The 25,911-nt window shown below is 33.7% G+C and overlaps 1 protein-coding gene across 3 annotated transcripts in view; it reads left to right on the top strand.

Annotated features, from left to right (window-relative positions):
* LOC123681107 (inositol hexakisphosphate kinase 1) overlaps nt 1–22,861 on the top strand; it is a 98,167-nt gene extending 75,306 nt beyond the window's left edge. For 2 of the 3 annotated variants that reach the window (XM_045619311.1, XM_045619312.1), the window contains exons 5-9: nt 530–782; nt 13,678–13,883; nt 14,903–15,129; nt 16,325–16,538; nt 21,768–22,861. In XM_045619311.1, coding sequence (XP_045475267.1) covers nt 530–782; nt 13,678–13,883; nt 14,903–15,129; nt 16,325–16,538; nt 21,768–22,080 — 1,213 coding nt within the window. In that variant the 3' untranslated portion in view covers nt 22,081–22,861. The remainder of the gene's footprint in view (nt 1–529; nt 783–13,677; nt 13,884–14,902; nt 15,130–16,324; nt 16,539–21,767) is intronic. The other variant, XM_045619313.1, reaches the window with a different exon arrangement.
* Nucleotides 22,862–25,911: the final 3,050 nt, after the last annotated feature.

Genomic DNA, 25,911 nt, shown 5'->3' with positions numbered 1-25,911 from the left:
TTCGGCAGAAATTTTTTTTCTTTTTTGATTCTGCAAATACGTAATATTATAAGAGTGTTTTGCGGTTTGGACCGAAAATGTTCAGGGTGTTCATAAAAAGACCATGAATTTGGACACCTTGAATCCATCAAAACTCAAGATTTTCAAATTAGAACCTATATTTTTTATTAATTCAGTCGATACTACGTATAAAAATAGTGGGGGTTACTTAAGCAAACCCTATACCTAAAATGAATACTTCAAGAGTTTAATTCTTCATAAACAATACCTAAAACAGAAGTTGTTTCATATACCAAAAGTCCGATCTCCAACTTTTTATTTGATATATTTAGTTATTGCAACCTACATTGCAATTCCGGTACCAAAATATTTTGAATACAGTGTATATTAATATTTTTTATTTTCACCCTATCATTATTATATTGAAGGTAAAATAAAATTATGCTACCTACTCATTTCATAGTTTTATTTGGAATAATTATTTTTTCATTTTTATATTGATAATTCATTATTCATCTAATTTTTGTAGAATGAAAGTTCATCACACGGGGAACCCTAAAGACGTTTTAAAGAGTATATCTCATGCTGACAACACCAATAAGCAATATTTCTTGATGCTTGAGAATATAACATCCAAATTCACGCATCCATGCATATTAGATCTTAAAATGGGTACCCGGCAGCATGGAGACGATGCTTCGGCTGAAAAAAGATCCAAACAAATGGCTAAATGTGCAGCAAGCACTTCCGCCACTCTAGGGGTTAGACTTTGTGGAATGCAGGTAATAATATATTCAATTTTTTCGACAATTCGTAATATACATTAAGTTTCCGGCAACTATCGAATTGTTCGATATCGAAGGTTGACTGGAGTTTCAATAGAGAGTTTGATAGACAGATAGGTGTATATCTAGCAAATACCACCCAATAGCGCAAATTAATGTTATTTCCTATTACTCTAGAACTACTTACAATGTGCCTATCATTTCTACACAAGTTCAGTCTTGTATAAGTTGTGTCGATGTAGAAAATATGATTTGAGGTGGTGCGAATCTTCATGAAATATAATTTTACTTGGTTGGCTATGCCAACCATATCCATAATAGTAGATCCAGTGTTGAACCTCAGATGAAACCATGTATTCTACACAACATATATGTTTTCTCAGCATTCAACATACAAAAAGGTTAAATATCAGACACGAATATGTTGCTTTAAGTTCAGTGATGATCCTCATGGATAAATCGATAAATATAAATTCACCGGCTAAAAAACTGCCCCAATTTCAAAGTTGGCTTCCGCGCGAACTGCTCATTTGATTTTGATGTTTTTTTTATTGTAGATTGGTTTCTTAGTAACGAGGCTATGTCAAAAATTTTAATTCAAATTTTAATTTGGTCATATACGGTGTGCAAAAATGAGACGAAGTTTATTTCCCGAAATTTGCAACACCCTGTGGAGTGGATCAGCTACAGCAGCATTCACCTTGAACATTTTGGTTTTTTAATCAGGACATTATCACTGTTTTTACTCGAAATACACTGGCCTCGGACGAAGACTTCAATTAAAAAACTAACAAAAACATGAAAATAAAAAATAGTGAACAAATTTTACGGGGCTAATATCAAGTTTGGCCTCCCCGTGCCAAGAATTGAATTACTGCATCTAATCAATAAGATATGTATTAAATTCTTGTGAAATGGCATCAAATTCTTCCTGAAGTGCAATTCGCAGATCATGGAGACTGTCGGGTAAGGCAGGTGGGTGACGAATGCGTCTTTGAAGTTGGTCCCAGAAATGCTCTATTGTATTGAGATCAGGACTGTTAGCTGGCCAAACCATCCGTTCAAATATTCTTCAATCAATATTTCCTCGTGCTGTTCAGCATTATTTTGCATTAATATGAAGCATTTTTGAATTAAAGTGAAACTGTTGACAAGCTCTCAATGTTGATTATTTTTATTTTATTTATTCGAGAAAACAGGAATACAAACAGGATATACTCACAGCAGTATTCACAAATTACAACTAAAAAATGTATCAATAAAAAGAAAAAAAAGCTATATCAAACACAACGAACTATGCAGCTACAGAATCCGCAGAAAATAACATTTGAGCCTATGTCTTAAAGAAGACAAGGAGGTATTAAACAGATCGATTTCTTTGAAATCAAATTCATTTGTTGAGGACGTCATTCTACACAATCCAATATTTTTACATACATTCGTCCTCCTGAATGGAATATAAAACACGCCATGAGATCTAAGCCCGGTACATTGATCTGTATTCTCTCGATCAGATCTGGAACTTGGAAATAATTGTTGATAATTTTGAATACAAAATCGACATCTTTCGTCGATCCTCCAGAGTAATGAGACCGAATCTTTTACGAGCTTGTGTATAAGCATGGTTGAATATTATGAAACTATTTCTGTAAGCCAAATATCTCATGAACCTATTCTGAACTGCCTCCAACCGATTGATGTAACAGTGATACTACGGATTCCATATTACAGATGCAAAGTTCAATCTACTGTAAACGAAGGCATAATATAAACGCATAAAGTACTGTTGCTACTGAATGATCGGCTTCGTCAAAAAATATAACCCAACATCTTATTGTATTTACTTATTATTGATTGAATATGTTGATCGAACAGCAACTTGGAGTCGAGCCTCACCCCCAGATCTGTAGTAGAGGAGACTCGACGAAGCAAACCATTGCGGGTAGAATAAGAAAATTCAAATCTATTGACGTTTCTAGTATAAGTGATAACACTGATAACGAAACATTTTGAAAATTAAAAAAAAAAGAATTGATTCTACAATATTCCTGAAGCCTATCCACATCTCCCTGAATCAATATGCAATCCTCAAGACTCTCAATCCTCCTAAAAATCTTGAGATCATCAGCAAACAATAAAAATTTAGAATAATGAAAGTAATCCGAGATGTCATTGACATAAATCAGGAATAAAAGTGGACCCAGGTGAGAGCTCTGTGGACCACCTGAGGTGCTGATAAATATTTCGGATCTATTTCCATTCACCATAACAAATTGCGACCTTTTCTTCTGTTATCGATCTGTTAGCGACCACTTCTTCTGTTATCGATCACATTTTCACAAGAGTAAACAGATTAATAATTGACAAAATATACTTGCAATCTTCCACAATTGAAGCAACTATCACGGATCATTACGGGATATTTCTAGCCGTGAAGTCACCAATTCCGGTGGTAGGAAGTAAAAAGCCTGAAACGATATCGACAAAATCCTTTATCGATTTCAATAAACTATTCAACTATTTACAGAATGAGAGCTGGTCGAGCGTCTCAAATGATAATGATCCACAGGGTGCTTATAGTAAATTCTTAACATTATTAAAAGAATACATAAAGCTATCAACCTACTTCAAACGTGTCACAAATAATCAAAAATTTAAAAAAATCCAACCGTGGATTACTAAAGGGCTAATCACGTCTATTAAACAAAGGGACAAGATGAAAAAACTTTTTAGGAGGTATCCTACACAAGAAAACAAGAGGATTTTCAATAATTATAGAAACACATTAAATTCATTAATCAAAACTACCAAGGACTCATATTATAGAGAAAAAATTGCATTAGCTGGTAATGATCTGAAAAAAGTTTGGGCAACAATTAATCAAATAGGTGGCAGAAAGAAAGCAAATAAGGGTGCTCCCAAAAAAATCAATGTTGACGACAAAATTGTGGAAGATGCACAAGGCAAAGCGGATGGGTTCAATGAATTTTTTTCAAGCATAGGCAGTCAAATGGTTGAAGAGATTAAGAAAAGAGCTAAAGGGAGAAATGAAAGACTTTGGGATTCAAATAAACCAAAATTTTGCTCTGCATCATCTTCTTTTTACATCAAACCAACGACAGTTAAAGAGATAATCAATCTCATAGCTACATTGAAAAACAATTCGGCTCCCGGACCTGATGGTATAGCAGCTTCGCTCATCAAAAAAATACACGCGTTTATATCCATTCCACTAGTTCACATCATAAACATCGTCTTTTCAACCGGCAAAATACCATCGGAATGGAAGGAATCCTATGTTTCTCCCATTTTCAAATCAGGTGATCGAACCAAAATGACAAACTATCGTCCGATATCTGTTATTAATAACTTTGCTGAGATATTTGAAAAATGTTTGAAAGACAGTATGGTTTCAGAGAGGGTTTGTCAACAGCAGATGCCATCGAGGAGCTCACGAACAATATTAGGTGCGCCTTAAATGATGGAGAGAAGGTTTTGGCTGTGTTTTTGGACTTAGCCAAGGCATTCGACACAGTAACGCATGATTTGTTACTCGAACGTTTGGAAAACTGTGGATTCAGAGGTTCTAGTCATACATTATTTGAGGACTATTTAAAAAATAGAAAACAGAGTGTGAAAATTGACGATAAACTCAGCAAGCCAATCTTTGTAAATACTGGTATACCGCAGGGAACAGTTCTGGGGCCATTACTGTTTCTTATATTTATAAATCAACTCTCCTCGATTCCAAACCTGGACATAGTTTCTTATGCTGATGACTCAGTGATTACTTTTAGAGGTAAAACATGGGAGGAAGCACGCAAGGCGGATGAAGGGGGTTTGAGATTTGTTGACTCTTGGTTAACGGAAAGCTGTCTTAGTCTGAATGTGGCGAAAAAAAATTCTTAACTTTTTCTCTCACAATGAGTACCCAACCAGATGACCGCCTTCTAACTATCCATACAACCCACTGCATTAATAATTCTAGTTGCAACTGTCCTTGTATAGAAAAAGTAGATCATGTTAAATACCTGGGCATCTTCATCGATCAACACCTCAGGTGGGATAGGCATATCACCTATCTGGTGGAAAGACTCAAGGGTATGTTCCATACTTTCTACAATTTGAGATATGTTCTTTCGTTGGCTGGAATTATTAGAATTTATGAATCAATAGTGGTGTCAATTTTGAGATATGGAGTCGTGATATGGGGAAGTGTACTAAATAGTCATTTAAAAAAATTAGAAATCACACAAAACACCGTGTTGAAGATTATACGTAAGGTGGGAAGAAGATATAACACCAATAAATTGTATTCTGAAATCGGAGAACTTAATATTCGACAAATATACATTAACGAGAACATCTTGAATCAGATTAAGAGGGAGAAGACAATGATTAATCACCCATACCCAACTAGATATGCTAGCAATCAAGCAATTATATTGCCACACTTTAAGAAAACACATGTTCTACACAGTGCACTTTATCATGGTCCTAAGCTCTACAGCCATCTACCCATATATTTGAAAAGCAACATCAATACGAGGAGCAGGAAGTATAGAAGTGAGCTCAAAAAATATGTAATGGAGAATTAAGTCAAATTGTGTGGCATCCTCTGTGGGGGGTGATGGTCGGTATTTTTCACTTTTCGCATTTGACTTGTTGTGGGAAGATTCCTGGCCATGTCGGAGTTCACACTGAAAAGGAGATCATCCTAATGAGCACACTTTGTTATTAGAATTATTTCACCTCTGGCGTCATCTCGGATAATAGTTATTAAGATATTGTTGTGTAAATATATGAATTGTACAGAGAAGTAATGTATCGAATTTTATTCATGGAAATATTTGAGGGCTCTATTGACATACAAGCTTGCTTAGGTCATAGAGTTTCTCATAGTTTTACCTGTGTTTTGAACATGTATTTTTGGGATGAATAAATTTATTATTATTATTATTATTTTCGAAATGTAAGACGCCAACCAACGTGAAATACTGCCACAGACACCCATCCAGGCCAACTTAATCAACGAACTACCAAGACTTGTCGAACGCCTTGCTAAAATCCGAAAAAAACATCTACCTTCCTGAATATATTCCAAGAAAGACGTTAAATTAGTTTCCACGCTTCCACCCCTAAAGAAGCCATGATGTTGGCCCAGTATTATGATATATTTTCAACATGATGATACAGACACTTGTACACGAGGGATTCAAAATATTTAGGCAAGTAGGACAAGATACTGATTGGACGATAACTACGAGGTGTAATTGGTCGCCCTTTTGAACTGGGATAATCGAAGAAACCTTCCATTCATCTGGAAATTCTCCTTCATTAAGTGATTGATTATATAAAATATACAGTGGACAACTAAGGCCATCAGCACATCTAGATAAAAATAGAGATGGTATGTTATCTGGTCCAGCTCCCTTCGAGGGATCTACATTTTTCAGTGCCTCTACAATATTCTCCCGGCATAAATGAACACTCCTCAAAGATCCTTCACAGTACGCATTTCTGACGCGGAATATCAGAGACTGGTTCAAAAATGCTCTCAAAGAACCTCGCAAACAAAGTACAAATATCGGATGATATCATGGCCACCTCATTACCCAGTGTCATACTTGAGGGAAACTTACTTTGCTTGTTACGATGTACGACATATTGGAAAAAAAATTTCGAGTTCTGATCTATTTCGTCTTCACAGCTTTGAATATATAGTCCATTCAGGAATTATTGACATCGAAGTAGGCCTTGAACGTCTAGTCACGGCTTTATTTCTAGTTACAAAAATATCACTAAAAATTGCTATGATCCATCATAGAAATAATCAGTTTATATTATTCTCATAATTTTTGTATTCCAAAAATCTCAAATTTTCTATATTACGAAGGGGCGCATACAGTCATGATTTCATAAAATGAAATTCAGATTCTATAATGTAAAAATATAGTGGAATGCTATCGCATTTCAAGGAAATCTAATGAAGATATATCAATTTCTTAAAGAATCGCCAATGGAAGATCTCATTGAATATCATTTAAATATGCATATTTCTTTTCACCAAAGGCTCTTAATAATTTTTGCATTCTTGATGGATACCAAACTGCTTGCAAAATTCTAATCTTATGGATCATTTTTACTGTGGTGTAGAAAACAAAAAAAAACTGGTTGATAAATAGTATAGCTTAGTGAATGAAGAATCCATTTAGTATATGAAGATTTTTAACATCACAGTTGTACTGTAACTTTCAAAATTGGAACCATTTTATCAGCCGATGTGTAAATTACTTTCTACTCATTATTTATTGAAACTGTTCATGACATGAATGATTAATTAAACTTGAATGAAGAATATAGATACTATTTGTAAACTCAAGTTTTCTATTTTTTATTGAAATACTTTTATACTATTTACTATGAAATTACATAAAGTATTTTGCCCATAACAGCTTTGATTCATTCGCTAAAAGCATTTTTGCATGAAATTATTTTTAATTTGCGAATTTAAAAATTTTATTGCAATCTGTTATTATCTTTAAGTAGTTAAGGGGTGAAGAAATTATTAAATTTACTCTTCTGAATATATTTTTCAATTAAATACTCAGTGAAAATTCTATAAAGCAATTAGAATTTATTAGATTACTCAATTAACAATACTTAATTTCAAAATCGAATATGAATAATAATAATAATAATAATAATAATAATAATGAATAATCTTTATTTCAAAACAATTCAAGTTACAAACAAGAAGAGAAATGAAACAGTGTCAAAAAAGAAATGTGGTTCTTAATCATGCAAAAAATTCTTCCATACTATATGGTTCCATGTTCAATAATAAATTAAAAACTTTTTTTTTGAAAGGTTTAAGTTGATCAATCTTTTGTATATCCTTTGGTAATTTATTAAAAAACTTTAAACAGCGGTACTCTGCTTGCTTTTGAGTTGTTGAAAGGCTATGTTTTGGTAAATTGTATGATAGTGTTCTTGTATCATAATTTTTCTTGAGATTCAGATATGGAGAAAACAGATCTTTATGTTTATGAAAAAATATTAAACATTCTTGAATATACAATGCATAAAGTGTTAAAATGCCGTTCTTTTTGAAATATCCTCTACATGATTCTCTGAATGATATTTTTTCTATAATTCTTATAGCTTTTTTCTGCAGTATAAACAAAGGCTGAATGTTTCCCGAACCATAGAAAATAACACCAAATCTCAATTTTGACTCTATAGTAGCATGATAGACAGTCTTTATAATTTTTGTACTCAGATATTTGGCAATTACTCTCAAAGCATAAATGGATGGACCTATTTTATTACTTAGGTGTTCTATGTGTTGTTTCCAGTTCAGTTCCTCATCGATGTGGACGCCCAAGAATCTAGTGGCCTCCGAAACCTTATACTTGCAGCAATTCAGAGTTACATGTTGGGGGACTTTTAAGTTTGAATTTGGAGGATGGAATACTATCAAGTTGGTTTTGTCCTTGTTCATGACCATGTTGTTTTGAGCAAACCAAGTTTCGGTATATTTCAGTACCTCTTCAACCAATTTCTTGAGATCTGGCCACAGAGACTCTATAACCAGCAGATTCTTATCATCAACATAGTCCTCAAAGTTCACTCTATCCTCACTCCAATTAAGGTTCAATGGGTAATCATTAACATACACTATGAAGAGGAGGGGACCCGCTATGCTTCCTTGTGGCACTCCAAGCTTCAGTTCTTCTGTTTCTGATGTTATTCTACATCCATCTGCATATATCTCTACTAACTGAGTCCGTTTAGTGAAGTACGATCTTATCCAATCCAGGGCAGGTCCTGCAATTCCATAACCTTCTAATTTTTCTATAAGATTTCCTATATCTAGGCAATCATAAGCTTTCGATAGATCCAGAAACAGTCCCATAGATAGATCTCTGTTCTCAAAAGCACTTGTTATCTTTTTCACAAAGTTGAATATGGCCGTTTGAATCGATCTTCCTTTCAAATAACCGTGTTGATTTTTGGTGAATATTCTGTTTTTCAAGAGAAATGTCATGACTTGTCCACAAAAAGCTAGCTCAAAGATCTTAGAAAAGGATGGTAAAATACTGATGGGCCTGTAATTTCCAAAATCATTTTCATCTCCCTTCTTGAATATAGGTCTTACTATCGCATTCTTCAATCTGTCTGGAAACATTCCCTTCTTTATTGAATTGTTTATTATTATTCTTAGGGGTTCCAGAATTTCTTTCATACACTGCTTAATGATGCTGTTGGATACACCATCAACTCCACTTGTTTGTTTATTTTTCAAGGATTGGATAATATTTTCAAGTTCTTGCAGACTAATAGGCCTCAAATAAATTGATTCATTCGCTTGTATATTGATGTTTCTTTTTGTATTTATATATGGGTTGTTCATTGTCATATCCAGAGCATGGTTCACAAAGTATTTGTTCAGTCTATTTGAGATTGCTTCAATATTGCCTTCAATTGGGAAATTATTTTTTTCAGGCTGACTTTTGATGGAATTTACAACTGTCCAAGTTGCTTTGCTTTTGTTGTCCGATCTCTCTATTATTTTTTGATATGCTTCTTTTTTTATTTGGATGAGCATTCTATCATATTCATATTTCGCGTTTTTATACTGCTCCTGAAATCTCTTATCTGATCTACTGCAAACTAACAGAACATCTAATTTATTCTTCATACTCCTCTGTAATTCACTTGGGCACTTATACTTATGTTTCTTCTGTACAGGAAACTTTTTTAGAGGACAAGCTTGATTGAAATGTTGTATAAATAAATCATGGAAACAGTTAAATTGTTCGTTAACATCATCTAAGTCATTGAGAAACAACCAATTTATAGTTCTCAGGTTTGTTTTCAATTGGTTCAAATTATGTGAGGAGTATATTCTTTTCCATGTGAAAGTTTGCTTAGTTCGGGGGCCCATTAAGGTGATGGTCTGAGCTGTGTGGTCCGAGATGTGATTGTCAAGAATGTTAGCATAGTATGGCATGTCAATAATAAATAATAAACTATAGATAATAATAATAATGTGTTCACATTCAAATGATGAATTTAAAAAATTCATGGAGCATGACCGAAGTTATATTATATCAAGCTATATGAAAAAGATCTATAAACCTATGCATCTTAGTTTACAGATCTTTTTCATATAGCTTGATATAATATAACTTCGGTCATGCTCCATGAATTTTTTAAATTCATCATTTGAATGTGAACACATTATTCCAATTTTCTGCAGAAGAGGTATTAATTATAATTGATAATAAAATAATTCTCCCTTCATAGATTCATATAATCCTCATGATCACCACTGTCATAACAAAACATCCATTCAAAAATCCATCAATCCAGCATTCAAAATAGTGCTCCTTCAACTTTTACCCTTGAATATACTTGAAAAACTTTTTGTTTTTTTTTTCTAGAGTTCACTGTTGAATAAGACTGCCATTTTCAAATAACCATGTTTCCTTCAGATAAATGAACTTCACATTTCATTGCAAATATTCTCTGTATTCACCATAAAATCGTACTCAACTTATTATATTTTTCTGTTTATCAATAAGAATTTTCCTTTTATTTACTGTTTTGAACTTGTGACCAATTAATTTTATGTAATGTTATTTTTGATTGACTGAAATTCAGATGCTTTTTGGTCAAATTTTATCCAGAGTGATATATTGGTTGCTTTTGGTATCAAATCATTCTTTGAAGGTGAAATCGTATTGCACAGGTTTTCTTCCATTAATAATCCAGGCTGTAATGACTTGCCTTCTTCTTTTTTCAAACAGTACTGTGAATAATACTCAAATAAACTAATCAATGTGTGTTTGAAATTGATACAACTTTTTAGTTTCAAAATTTCTTGGATCAAAACCAATAATACAAAACTGAAAAATCTAACCTCCTGTCAATGACATTTCCAATGCCAACCCGAAATCTGCAATTCAAAATATTACTGAATGGGCCATTACCAACTTAATTTCGATTTTCCACAGCCACCCGGGATGTCAATAATTCCTGAATGGACTATATCTACGATTATCTGCCCCTATTAGCCGCTTAGATGAACTTCTAAACTTTTTGAAACTTTCAAAATCACTAGGTTGCCGTTAAGTTTTCCATCTTTTGTGAATTTTTACCTTCTTTTTGATAGTTTTAATTGTTAGCTTTGAAAACAAAGTGGACAGCGCTTACAACATTTTCTTTCAAGTACATACCGCTTAAAAATAGATATCAACACCCAATAGAATCGATCAACATTATCATCAATATGGTTATTATTACTAAGAATGACATGTCAATCAACCAGCAACAAACCTGTATCAATTCAATACCATCATAATCTGCATTTTTAAAACTTAAAGTATCAATACAAGCAAATTTCCTAAGGTAAACTTCCGATCTGACATTGAATAAAAATTCCAAACTATGGTGATGATTGTCATCTACAACTAGTGAATCAGAACAATGTTGTAAATTATTAACCTTATAGTCATTGCACCAAATGAGATCTAATATTCGGTTGTTATAAATATGTACATTATTAAATTGTTTCAATTTAGAAAAACTTAACACATCTATTAAATCAACAAATTTGTTATCCACATTGGATGGTTCCAAGTCAGATCCAGAATCCATCCAGTTAACTGATGAGCAGTTGAAATCCCCGCACATCACAACCAATTCATCTCCCATCTCTCTTACGTTTGACTCCAACTTACGAATGCTGAGACCGCAACCTGATCTCCAGGGGACAAATACACGCAACACAAATAGACTCTTGCATTGTCAATATTCCACTCTCTTATGGGTTGCAACCAACACTCCACCGCCGTATTTAGAGGAACCAGTAGTCTCTCGATCTCTTCGGAAGACAGTATAGCTCTGCATATCGACAACTACAGGATCAAGAATGTCATTATTTAGCCAAGACTCAGTGATGACAACAATATCGAAATCGCACGCTTGAAGATCAACCCTAAACTTATTCAGCTTAGTTCGTAATCCGCAAACATTCTGGTAAAAGACGTGAAAAACCATAGACGGAACAACACAATAACGTAAAAATGAAAAATAGCACCTTAAGTGAGCTTACCCAAATGTTATTCCTGATGGATTCGAAATATCTTGGAAACATCATTTTTTCTCACAAGGACACTGCCACCCTGAAACCACACATATCTGAATCATGTTGACCTTGTCCTCTCACGTACAACCCTGGATAGAATCTTATTTCCTAGGGTGAGATGATCATTGATGAAAAATCTGTTCGAAACACCAGATACGTTCTTTGTTTAACTACGTTTAGCTTTAACGGCATACATAAATCGATCCTTTTCAATCTTAGTAGTGAATTAATAATAATAATAATAATAATGTTCATATTGGACAATATCCGAGCAAAAATCGACCGAAGTTCGCAATCCTCTGATCTCATCCCGGATGGCGCTCATTCCAGCCTGTAATGCCTGAACAATGCGTAGGATTTATCTCTATTAGTGTGACGTCACACACCGCCATTTTTGGTTGTCCTGTCAGTGTTCGGAATCCAAACAAATAAATTGTCATTTAAATTAGTTCGGTGTCGTTGAAGGATTTGGCTTATTTTCATAAATAAGAGTATTTGAGGAACGATTTCAGTATTAATTGATAGACAGAAGGAACGAGGTTAATACCAGTAAGTTTGAATCCTGTATCATTCCCCAGATTTTGTATGAAGCCTTGTTTATTAGTTGAACTTCAAGTTCTAACTTACTGGCATTAATCTCGGCCTTCTGTCTATCAATTAATAGTAAAATCGTTCCTCAAATAATCTTTTTTATCAAAATAAGCCAATTTTTTCAACGACAACGTACTAATTTGAATGACAATTCGTTTGTTTGGATTCCGAACACTGACAGGAGAACTGAAATGGCGGTGTGTGACGTCATCACTAATAGAGCGTAGATTAGTCAAAAGCGATAATTGACTACGCGCGATTCGCGATATCGGAGCATCTGCCATTCACATGGAAAAAAATTGTGGAATTTTTCTCCACAGTCCAGGCGATTTCTTATTCAAAACATTGGTACAAACAATGCATGCAGGCATAATGAAACTTCACAGTGAAAACACAATGGAAAACTTCACTGAATGATAGATACAAATTTAACCAATATCGAAACTTCACGTACGATACAATTTCAAAACAATTGAAGAACTCTCTTTATGCATATGTTGAAATACTTTGAAATTGAGAAATTTTTAATGGCCGGTTTTTTCTGCGATAGGTGTATTTTGACTTGTTCTTATGGTTCCAGAATCTTTTGAATGAATATTTTTCAGAATTTCACTAATTTCATAAAAAATTCAGAATAAAGTATGAAAAAAAAATTAATGAAATTAGAAATGCTGATATTTCTTGCTCACATGGGATCCGCGGCGGTATTGTGTTTTTGGAGTTGCACAACACAAGTGTTCAATCACTTAGGTGCATGATCATTTTTGTATGATAAATCATTAGAATTCATACATATAGAAGTATAATTCATATAGAGACCTACTGTACTCATTAATCAATTTGACTTGAAAACACCACAACTTGATTCCAAAAAAAAAAAGCGGAGAGTCTCAGAATCTCAGCCCTTACAGCAATCAGCTTCAGGTCTTCCTTAAGACTTGGAAGCCGTCGCATGTCAACTCTGCATTGAGTTAATCAGGACCTGTGGTTCCACCCATTTTTCAAATGTTTGCTGTATACGCATGACTGAGAGACTGAGAACTATTCAAGTTTCTTGATGTATTGCCATTATATTGAATGATCTGTTATAGAAAAATCTAATGAAGAAATTGAATTGAATAATTTAATCTCAACTGTTTTTTCAAGGTATATCAAGCTAATATGGATAAATATATGAAAAGAGACAAATATTGGGGAAGAGAATTGAGTGAGGAGGGCTTTCATGATGCCCTTTGCACCTTCTTTGATAATGGTTTTGGTTTAAGAGTATCAGTTATAAAAAAAGTAATAACAAAATTGGAACAACTAAGGGGAATAATTGAGAAACAAAGTTCTTATAGGTTCTACTCTTGGTAAGTTGATGATCGTCATTATCAATTAAAATTTGTTCAATTTTTAAAAATCGTTTTATTTTACACTGTTATAGCGATATACGAAAGGGTTTCAATATGTATTTCTTTTTCAGTATGTTCAAAGATCTATATTTATATTTTTAAAATATCAAAATAGAACAAGCATACCGATTTCAGATAATATCGCTTGAGCCTAAGGAAGTTAACAATATGACAAATATGTTTAGTTTATGTCTCCTTGGTTTACTTACTTTACCTTTTGATTAAAAAGGTCCCTACTACTTGCCATGTATAATTATAACTAGGTAATCCTTGTTGTGTATGTGAAATAATAATAAATGGAACACTTACGAACAACATAATCTAATATGCAAATATTCTTATATTGTTCACACAATAATCCATCTAGATTTATCTATTCCATTAATGAAATTACTGTGATGGCGCCCTGACATATCAAAGTATAACAACAATGGATTTGCCTTGGTAAAATGAATATTGGAAACTTCTTGTTTCCTCGAATGACTAAAATTCTATATAAATGAATTTGGAATTAAGATGTATGTGGATCTTTATGAGGAAAATTATTTTTTTTTAATATAAGTTCAGACTTCTTTGTCCTCAACATGGTGAATTTCAAACAAAGTCTTTATTTCATTGCAGGATTAATTTTAATTAATAATTCCTATTTCGCCAATATGCACCTAGTTGTAAATCTATGATATAAATAATTATCAATTTCGGCAAAATTACTAGAATCGTTTCAAGATGATAACTAAGAAAATTGCAAATTCTAAACATGATACCTGGAACTCAATTGATGTTCATATATTTTGGTTGATTATTGAACTTCATTATACAAATAAATAATAATTTAGTTTTAAAGAATTAATTTATATTGTAAGGCCTTTTCACCAATAGATTTATAGTGATTAAAGGTCAGGAATAAAGAGAATTATTATAATTATTATACCATGATTCAGGAGTTATTACCGATTTCATTCATGGTTTCTTTTCAGTTCTTTACTAATCGTCTATGAAGGAAACGGGGGCATTCCCTTTGTACCTGAACACCTCAACAATTTTGACACTCGCTCTTCAGAAGATAACAGCAGAGAAGTTCCATGCTTTTATGATGCTGATACAAGTAATTCTTCTCTTGACTTCAACTCAAGTCAAGATGAAATATCCCAAGATTCGCATCTCAGAGTTTTCACAGAAGCAGCAGCTAAAGGTGTCAAATCAAGTGAGTAAATATGATGTTACTAGTGGGTCCGGCAGATGTCCTGATGGAAATTCAGGTTTCGTTTCGTAAGCACCATTGATTTCGGAAATATGAAGAGCATGTTATCATCACAATTTTGATTCCAACATATTTGTACAGTCGAATTCGCGTGCTAATGGGAAAATGCTGTACTCAACGTGACAACGTTGGAAAAACCTCCCCCTCGACGATCGAAACCACAGTACCTGAGGCAGTTAAACCTCGAAAACGTCTATCTTTTATTCATTCCCAAAAGGGTGGTTTTTCGAATATAGCGCAAATATCCAATACCCGTAATGCTTATATTTGCTTTTGCAACAAATTCACATAATATTTATTTTCAGATGAAATGTCAAATTATTCTGAGCTCTGACGGATGCGAATTTCAATCTCGAAATTCCAGAAGTTCATATCAAAAATGCCCACCTTCTTTCTAATGCAGAACATAATTTGTGGACCAATTTCAATCCAACCCCATGATCGGCAGCCTACCACTTGAAAACTGATTACTTAGTTTGCTGGTGGTTCTTAAAATTTGAAACTCTGTGGTACTCAGAATAAGAAAGATAGACCAAACATATGTTATATATTCGAAATCAGGGTAAAAAGAGCTAGTCAAATATAGAAAAATATACAGGGTGTTCCATTTGAAAAAATGAAGTTGCCATCAATATGTTGCCCACTTTGTAAATTTTTCGTTTTGTGAAATCATTTTAAAAAACCTTAGTCGATTTCGTGAAACTTTTGTAGAAAACATTTTTTTGAACCTCTTTTAGTAATAAAGTTAAAGGGGGGGTCGAATTATGGTGAAAAACCCGGCACCTATCCTATGTCCAACAATATTAAGAAGACGCGGATCTACCATATTGGTGATAAATTCTCTGGCGTCTGCAGTTGTTACTTTTTAGAATTTCCGGTTAAAATAGTACCTCCTTCATAGTGTTCAAAATTTTTAATTCTGAATTGATTTTGTTGATTTTTCTGACGTTTTTATAGTTATTCTGGTATTCAGCAAGGAAAAAAATTAGACAAATAGGAGATCTTAAAAATCGGTCCTGCCGTTCTTGCGTTAAGAATGGTGTAAATAACCCAATTTTCTTTTGAATTTCTTATTTCGAATTAGCACAAGTATCATCGATAATAAAACATGTCTTACTTATTCTAAATTCTGTTATAGGTAATTTTTTCAACATTTCCGAAGAAACAGTATTCTTAGACACCCCGCCGATGCCATCTATTCGGACTTCCAGCCCAGTGTCAGTTGACAGTTGGATGATGTATTCGAACAGCAGTAGCGACGAGTACTCGTTATCAGGAAATTTGAATGATGGAAGTTCGAATGAAGAGACATCAGATTTTGAACCTTCTTCTCCACAAAAAAACAAACATATGTGAGTATTACATTGCGAAAGAACATCTATATATAAGAAATATTTTCTAAGAAATAGTAGTTTTGATGTCATCAATCTGAAATGATTTATTTTTTTTTAATTCTAACGTAGAACATATTATTAACTCTTTTATATACCAATTCTAAATAACTAACCTGAAATGAAATAAAAAACAATGCTATTTTCTGAGAATGAGGAATTGAAAAAGAAATCTAAAGAAATTCTTTTATTAATCTTTACAACTGAACTTGACATACATGACATTCAGTAACTTCGTTTCTTATTCAAAATTTATATTCAACAATTGAATAATTTGAACACTCTACTTTCAAAGTTACTAATCACTGTTAGCCCTATCATATCTCGTAGTTTCCGAAATTGGACTCTTGATATGGGTTTTGTAAAGATGTCTGCACACTGCATCTTAGAATCAACATGCTCGATCTTCATTACACCTTCTTTAAATTTTTTACCCTATTGGTGTCATCATTGTAACCATCAGGCTGTCTCATATAAACTTCTTTTTGAAGTTTACCATATAAAAAAGCTATTTTCACATCAAACTGTAGAAGATGAAAAATTTTTTCCCTTGCTGCGCTACTCAACCCTGATCTTCTTGTGTCAAAACGAGCAACTGGACTGAAAGTTTCTTCATACTCAATCCATTCCTGTTCATTGTGAATAGCCTTTTGCGCAGGGGCGGATCCAGGGGGGGGGCATGGGGGCCATGGCCCCCCCCCTCGCGGACCTTATAACTATAAAAGTGTATCCTGAATTCCCGAAAAATATGCACTCATTAAGTTTTAAATTTTTTTTTTTCCAATAGATAGCTTTAGTTATCTGTATTACGCGTTTAATAAGTCCGATCGGGTTCCACAACATAGCGTTAGAAAGATGAGATTTTGTACTACATAATCTTTTGCGACAGTTTTGTGATAAGTTTACTCAGCGCGCGTTGAAGATGGACAAAATAACAAAGAAAAAATACGTTATATTTGAGTTTTTCTTCGATAAAGGCGAAAATGCGAGCCAAGCGGCTGAAAATTTGAATAGTGTTTATGTTCTTGATACTGTAATAGCCAATTACGCGCAATTTTGTTTTCGTCGATTCCGTTCCGGTAATTTTTATGTCAAAGATGCTTGATGCTGGAGACCAATTGTCTAAAATATCGACAAAATCAAGGACATTTTCGGGTCCTGTTTCCATTGCTCAAGAGTTGAAGATTGCGTAAAAAACCTTTTTGAACCATTTGCAAAAGGCTGGTCTCAAGAAGAAGCTAGATGTATGGGTACCACACGAGTTACTGCAAAAAACCTCTTGGACCGAATTTCCATTTGCGAATCGCTGCTGAAACGCAATAAAATAACCCCATTGTGGAAACGGTTGGTGGCTGGTGATGAAATGTGAATGACTTACGACAACGTCAAGTGAAAACGGTCCTAGTAAAAAAGCGGTGAGCTGTCGGAAACGGTCAGGAAGGTTTTGCTGTGTATTTGGTGGGATTGGCAGGGAATTATCTACATAAGCTGCTCCCCTATTGACTCGGATCTGTACTGTCAACATTTAGAACTTCTGAAGGAAGCAATTGCCCAGAAGCAACCACCAGGAGAGGAATTGTGTTCCTTGGGGACAACGTAAGGCCACACACAGTAGTGACTCGCCAGAAGTTCTTATGCATCCACCTTATAATCCGAACCTGGCACCAAGGGATTATCATATCTAGCTGTCCATGGCGAACAATTTTGCTGGTGAAAAATTCGTTTTAACAGAGGCTTGTGAAATTCGACTGTCTCAATTTTTCGCCAATATCGACTAGGGCTTCTATGAGGGAGGCATACACAAACCTTCATAAAAGCAACAAGTTATAGAACAAAACGGCGCATATTCGAAAGGAAACGGATCATTCTAACTGTGGTAATTAAATCTTGATTTTTATGCAAAAATAATGATTTTTTTCTATACCTCATACTTTCTTGTGCCCGAGTTTTCTCATGAAATACATCTACATATATTCATGAAATTGTTCGAACTTGTTTTTGTACTACAAATATTTTGGAAACTGAATATGATATGATTTACTAAAATACATCTTTCTATAAAAAAACACGTGTCTTGATAGGCACCAACAAAAAATTCCGCTATTTTGCTAATCGATATCAGCCGTGACTTTCTATGGCCCCCCCCTCAGACATCGCCTGGATCCGCCCCTGCTTTTGCGACCAACCTTGCTTTGAAACGATGAACAGTGCTATCCGTTTTTTTTTTACACGAAAAATCCAACGATCTTACAAATCTTTACAACTTTATGTGCATCATATCATTGATATTCGAAAAATTGCGAATTTTAAACTAAGTAGACCATCTTTAAATCTGATCAGTATAATCAGATTAGGGTCCGTGGTATTATTTGCACAAGAATGGTTTTAAAATTTTTAAAGGGGAAGCAACAAACTTTCAAGGCTCCATTTATATTAATTCTCGATTTATGCCTATTAGAAAATGCACGACTGATTGTTGCTGGCGACTTTAATATTGATTTACTTTCTGATTCGAAAGAATCTAAAATATTTTTATCAATCTTAGAAACATACAATTTACATGTATCCTTTATGACAGCTACCAGAATAACTTCTGGTACTGCTACTTGTCTTGACAACATTATTTCAAATATCAATGGAATTGTTACTATTGTTGAAGAACATTTGTCAGATCATTCAGGTCAGAAATTTAATTTTCATAGTGATAAATGCTACATTAAGTCTCCACCAAAAAAAATGATTAGAATTTATAACCAACAAAATCACCAGAATTTTAGTGAACTTTTGCAGGGAGTTGATTGGTCGTGGCTTTATAGTATACCTAATGAAAAGATTGATGAATTGTGGGACTGTTTTTTAAATAAGTACATTGAACAATTTCATAGTGCATTTCCTCTCGTTACTGTTGATGTGTCCAGAAAGGCCAGAATCAGGCTGACACCAGAAATTGTCCGTTTGAAAGAACAACTGGACATATTATTTGTTTTATCTAGATATAATTCAGAATTCATTAAAATATATAAGGATGTAAAATGTCAATATGATGCTGCTTTGAGCTCTAACAGTAGGTATTTTTATTCGTCTATTATTAACAACTCACAAAATAAGTCCAAAGCAGTCTGGAACGTAATAATTAGAGAGGTTACAAATAAAAAACGAATATTTCATAACAAGCTTCCTTCGGGATGTACAGATAGCGATTTCAGCATGCAACAAATGGTGGAGAAATTCAATGAATTTTTTGTAAATGTCCCGTCCATATCTTCTCGTGGAACAAATGTTGTTGAAGCATTGAATTATAATTCAGTTCAACGAGTTGCTAATTCATTTTGTTTATTTGAGCTTCAAGAGTCCGAATTACTGGCCGTTCTTAAGCAGATGAAGAACAAAAGTTCTTCGGGACATGACGGATTGCCCATGAATGTGATTAAGCAGCACATTATGAGTATTCTCAAACCCCTTTGCTTCCTAATAAATAGTTCTTTTAGAGAGGGAAATTTTCCTGATGCACTTAAGATATCGTTAATCAAACCATGTCACAAAAAGGGAAATGTAGATGATCTTTCAAATTATAGACCCATCAGTTTGATATCATCGTTTGCAAAAATTTTCGAAAAAGTTTTGTCGAATCGCCTTCTGAAGTTCTTTTGTAAATTTAATATTTTATCTACCAAACAACATGGTTTTATGCAGGGTAGGGGTACAGAAACGGCAATATTTGAATTCTTACAGCATATTGTAGTTTCTCTTGAAAAAGGTGAAATACCAGCAGGTCTTTTCGTGGATTTCCCCAAAGCCTTTGACACTGTTGATCATACAATTCTTTTATCAAAGCTCGAAAGATATGGTATCAGAGGGGTTGCATTTAAACTGATTCAAAACTATCTGAATAATAGGAAACAGATGGTTGTAATAAACAACGGTAATAAAAATTTCATTTCATCTGACAGAGAGGTAATCATGGGTGTACCGCAGGGAACAATAATGGGTCCACTTCTGTTTACGGTTTATATCAATGATCTTCCTAATGTATTTCAATCGTACAAGACAATTGAGCACCTTAGGCGTGAAATAACAGTAAGAAAAACCATGGATACAATTCTATATGCCGTTGACACGAATGTTTTGATATCTTGCCCAAGTATTCTCACAGTTGAGAATAACCTTTTGAATGCTATGTCAGAGATCGAGAACTGGTGTACAAATAATTGTCTGTTTCTAAATACGAGTAAAACTAATGTAATGATTTTCTCGAATGTTCGATCTAACCTGACTTATCCAGATAACATCTTGTTCAATAGTGATGAAATTCATGTTAGCTCACAGACTAAATTATTAGGAGTTACAATAGACAAATATCTGAATTGGGAAATGCACTGTAACTCCCTCATAAGTAGGCTTAATTCAGTAATATACATGTTAAAGGTGGTAATAAATCAAGTTGATCTAGATTGTCTGAAAGCTATATACTTTGCGAACTTCCAATCTTTACTCTCGTATGGAATAATTTTTTGGGGAGGTAGTACTCAGGCTAAGCGAGTGTTCATAGCACAGAAACTAGCTATAAGGACAATTAATCAGATGCCACAATAGGTTTAATGTATACAGAATTTTGTTATTTTTCCGTAAAAATAGATTTTATTTTCTTAAATGTGTGAATATAAATGCTACTAGGAGGATGTATGAGTACTTTTATCCTCCTCATAAATTGTAAGCTACTGAATTTAGTACATTTTATTGTAGCATTAAGATTTATAATTATCCTCCTAGAAGAATAAGAGATATTCCTGATTTTACTTTGTTCAAGAAAACTGTTTCTTCAATTTTAATTGACTGTGAACCATATTCGATATTAGAATTTGAAGTGTATTGTAAAAATAAAATTTAGAATAGAATGGAATATCTTCTTTTCTGTTGTTGTATTATTTAGTTGATTTTTTTCCCTAATTATGACCTGTTTTCATTTTGTTATTTATAGCAATTTTGAGAATAAATATCTATCTATCTATCTTCTTTAACAAATCCCCAAAATTGTGGAAATATTTTGGGCAAATTTCCAAGGGTAGTATAAATTAACTAATTGATTTTAAAATGCATTCAAAACTTTCTTAAAACATAAAATCATAAAAATCTTTCCTGAAAAATTACGAATATTAAATATTTATACATTATTAAAATTAATTATTTCAGTAGCAACCTACAACTCAGCGATTTGGATATAGAAGATGAAGATAGCTTAGCCCCAAATTCTTCACACAAGAACCACACCAAGCGACTTAGAGTAAAAAGCAGAAACATGTCTGTGGCATCTGTTAGCACTTTACGATCATCAGCTCCAGAACCACCGAATGTTGATGTGAGAATGATTGATTTTGCGCACACTTCTTTCGTCACAAAAGATGATAAGACCAAACCTACAGCTGTACATCACGGACCAGATGGCGGATTTTTGCAAGGACTCGACAGTCTTAAGAGGTTGCTGTCGCAGCTTTTAGAAGGTTGATGTAAAACTGTTTGGAAGGAGTTTCTGTTGTTTTCATATATAGGCGACGTTAATAAGATATAAGGTTAGGTCGCATTCCTGTCAGGAAGGTGCAATGTAGAAAAAAATCTCGAAAAAGAATGGTGATTGGATTGAACAACAGAAAAATTATTATGGAATAATAGTATTTAAGGACTTGACTTGTCATTTCCAATCTCCCAGTGATATATCACTAACTCTATAGAGTTAGTTCTTGAACTCTATAGCCCATGAATTGGGCAACAAATTATGTGATAAATAGATTAGGATATTCAGTTAATGAAAAGACCCCAATTCCTTTTTGTTACATTCCTGAATGGTATCTACTACATTTCAGAATATTTTACAGAAGATTACTATGAGGCTTCTGTATGTTTGACATTTATAAAAGATTACAGAAAAACCTAATGAATTCTCAATAGTGCTCCTGTGAATATTCTTCAATCAAGGCCTTGTTCTGGAAGTAACAAATCAGGACTATGAAATTTGAATGAGTGAAAATAATAATTCGAGAACAAACCTCCAAAACAATTGCCGACACATGGACAAAAAGATGTTACGGAAATTTCGAATATTGCATTTTCCCAATCTTTTCAGTTTGTATTTCAAAATTTTTTCAACCATATTCTAATCGATTCGGACCCAAAGGCAAAAAACTTCATTAATCTACACAAAATAAGAAGAGGTTAAGATGTCAATACTTTGAAGGAAGTATTTGTAATTTATTTTGAATTTAATTCAATAAACAGTATTCTTGTACAAATTGAGAGCATGGAAGATTGTTGACTGACTTGAAATCTGTTTTATGCTTGTGGTGAGCTGATTCGGAAGAAATCAGTTAATTATATTTTCATTTTTTTGCTGTGATCTGTTTGTACAGTTTTGAAGATGTTAGTTTGTTCATAATTTCTTCACATTCCAGAATTCATGCAGAATGTAACCTTATTTGACATCTCAAAATTTCAAATTTTAATATTCAACCTACTGCATTTTTTACATCCCAATACACAAACCCCCGAAAGACATCCAATATCATTTGAAAACAATGTTTAAAGTAATAAAACATCCCAAAATAAATTGATTTGATTCATAATTTCACTATCAATAACTATCAGATTTGTTATACCCTTTCGATCGCTCATTTCCAATTTATAAATTGAAATGTCTATTGTTAATGCAGATTTTTCATGGTTTCGCGTTTTTTTTTTCAATTCAAATATTGTCGTTACAGATTTCCTCTTCAGTCCCATATTGGGAAATCAATTGTCATTTTTGGATGTCTCTCAAGTGATTCCTTGAAATTGAGGACTTATTTAGTAATTTTGGATTATGTAAATGAAATTGTTTCGTGTTCAAATTGTAATCTTGTTGAATAAAAATGAAAAACATAGAACTTTAGTATTATTTCGTTTGGAGTATATTGATAAGACTTGTCCTATTCATTGTAAAAATGTCTGAAAAGATCAAATAAGTTATTATTAATAATTTAGAAAGATTCAATTTGATATTTATTTGAGGAAAAGATAATAAAGATCGTTCCAAGAAGAAGTTGAATATTGTCATTGTAATTTTTGGAATTCTGAGCCTGGAGTGGTGTCGAGCAATTTGGTTCGACTCACTAATGTATCCCTCCTCAAATTCAATTTTGTCCGTCTGGTCGGACGTAAACGCGATAATTCTCCAATGGATAGACCTAGTAACTAGAAATTTTCATGTTATGCTGGGCTATCGAATGTGTTAGAAATGTTGAAAATGGACCAAAAATCGAATAAGGGCTCCACAAATATGGTTGTTTGAAATTTTGTTTTCCTGTTAACTTCAATACTACCAATTCAAACATAACGAAATTTTGCAGTTAGATGTGAGATTCACATCTTGTGTGGATTCCTATATACCAGGAGCCCATTACGCCAAATCAGTGCATTGTTGTAATTTTTCTTGTTCAAATAATCAGGAAAAATTGTGGGGATATTTGGTTGGGGTCATAAGTAGTCCTATATGAATGTCAGCTATTCGGATATAACTGGTTTTCCAATATGAATTATAAAATTTAAAATGGATATAATGGCAATAATGTATCATTTATTGCCATTTCGTATGTCATATGAGTTCAGTAGATTGGCATTTAATCATGGAAAAATACACGCTTCAACAACGTTTAGATATGTTTCTGTCAGAATCAATGTTCATTTGTGGATACTGAGAGAGATTCAAATGTTGAGGTTGGCGTTTTTGTATGATTTCCGGCAGTTCCTTGCATGAAGTAATCATAATCATTTATTGCATCCCATGAAACCAATTTACATTTATATAGGACAGGTCAAAAATTAAGTGAACAAGAAAAAAAAACCACACTAAATATTCAAACCAACTTGAAACAAAAATATTCTTCTTTGCTATAGAAACACTTCTCTAGTAATAAATCCTTGATAATTTTTTTTAAAACTCAAATACTCAAGATGCTCAATTCCCTCTGGTAGGTGATTGAAAAGTTTGATTCCAGCATATATGGGTGATTGTTGAAATTTCGTGGTTCTGTGAGTAAGCAGGTTATATCCTTATGTCTGGTATCATACTTGTGATATTCAGAGCACTTTTTTAGGCTATGTATATTCTTACGAATAAACAGCGCAAGGTATTAAATATATGAATACAAGGAAAACAGTATTCGATTCTTGATAAATGATGGTCTACAAGACTCCCGTACTATGTGTTTAATTTCTGCATATCAACAACGAGGGTGTGCCGGAAGAGATAATTAAGATCTTAATTATCTCGAAACATACACAGGGTGTTTGTAAATTCGACGTGGTCCTTTGAAGAGGTCGTAGTAGAGGTTGTTTGCAACAAGTCTAAGTGGATGGTTACTAATGAGCTGTAGCTGAAAATAAAGATTCACTTTAGAGAAGCGGATGGTCTCTCAAACTCATAAAATCTCAGAAATGAATGGTGTTAAATGACTTCACCTTTTTTTGAATCTAGTATGTATTACTCAGAAAAAACTTCAGTGAACTATGAGTACAAACAATGTACATTTATTTCCTATCTCATTAGCTTTTTGGAAAGGTATGAATGTTATTATTATTATTACAGAAGAGTTGAGGTTAACATCTACAAACTCACATAAAAAGAAATTCACACGAAATGTCATTGTAGAAAATAGGGCAAAAGGTTTACTCTAGTTCACTCAAAATACTTTTATAAAGGAACACTCGCGAACCACTGTCCAGAGTACTCTTGAAGCTGTAAACCAAGCGGACATTCACTACTGTTGTCGGAAGACCATTTCAGGTACTGAAATCCTTTCGGAGATTAAGTGATTTTTGCTGTTTAAAAGTCATGGCCACGCAGTCGTGTGTCAGCATTCAGGCGATAGAGATGAGATAAGTTTACGTTGAACAAGCCGTATAGCGATCTGTAAGTAGTTATCAAATCACCCCTCACGCTGTGTCCTGCGTGAGCGAACTACTGCGAGCAACGAGACCAAAGCGAATTTATCAAACCTTGGAATATAATAGCGCTGTCCTACGTGCAGTCGTATCGGTCGCAAAACTGTTTGACGCGAATTTCGCGCGATGTCCGCGATCAAATTATTTGATATTTCTGCGCGAAATTCGCGCGACTGATCATCCGCAATGTATAATCCCAACCATATATTTGTCTCGCCGTGTCATGTTTGTAGATTTCAGCGTAGGACACTGAAAGTCGCGCTGCTCGCATCGCTCGCGTACTCGACAGTAATGCTGCTCGCCAGCTCACCTCTTTTTAATTTAAGAAATGGTGACATTTTCCAATTCCGGCAGGTGTTAGGTT

The sequence above is a fragment of the Harmonia axyridis genome, chromosome 5, assembly GCF_914767665.1.
Source record: "Harmonia axyridis chromosome 5, icHarAxyr1.1, whole genome shotgun sequence".
Lineage (NCBI taxonomy): Eukaryota > Metazoa > Arthropoda > Insecta > Coleoptera > Coccinellidae > Harmonia > Harmonia axyridis.
This window is presented reverse-complemented; position numbering and strand designations above follow the sequence as displayed.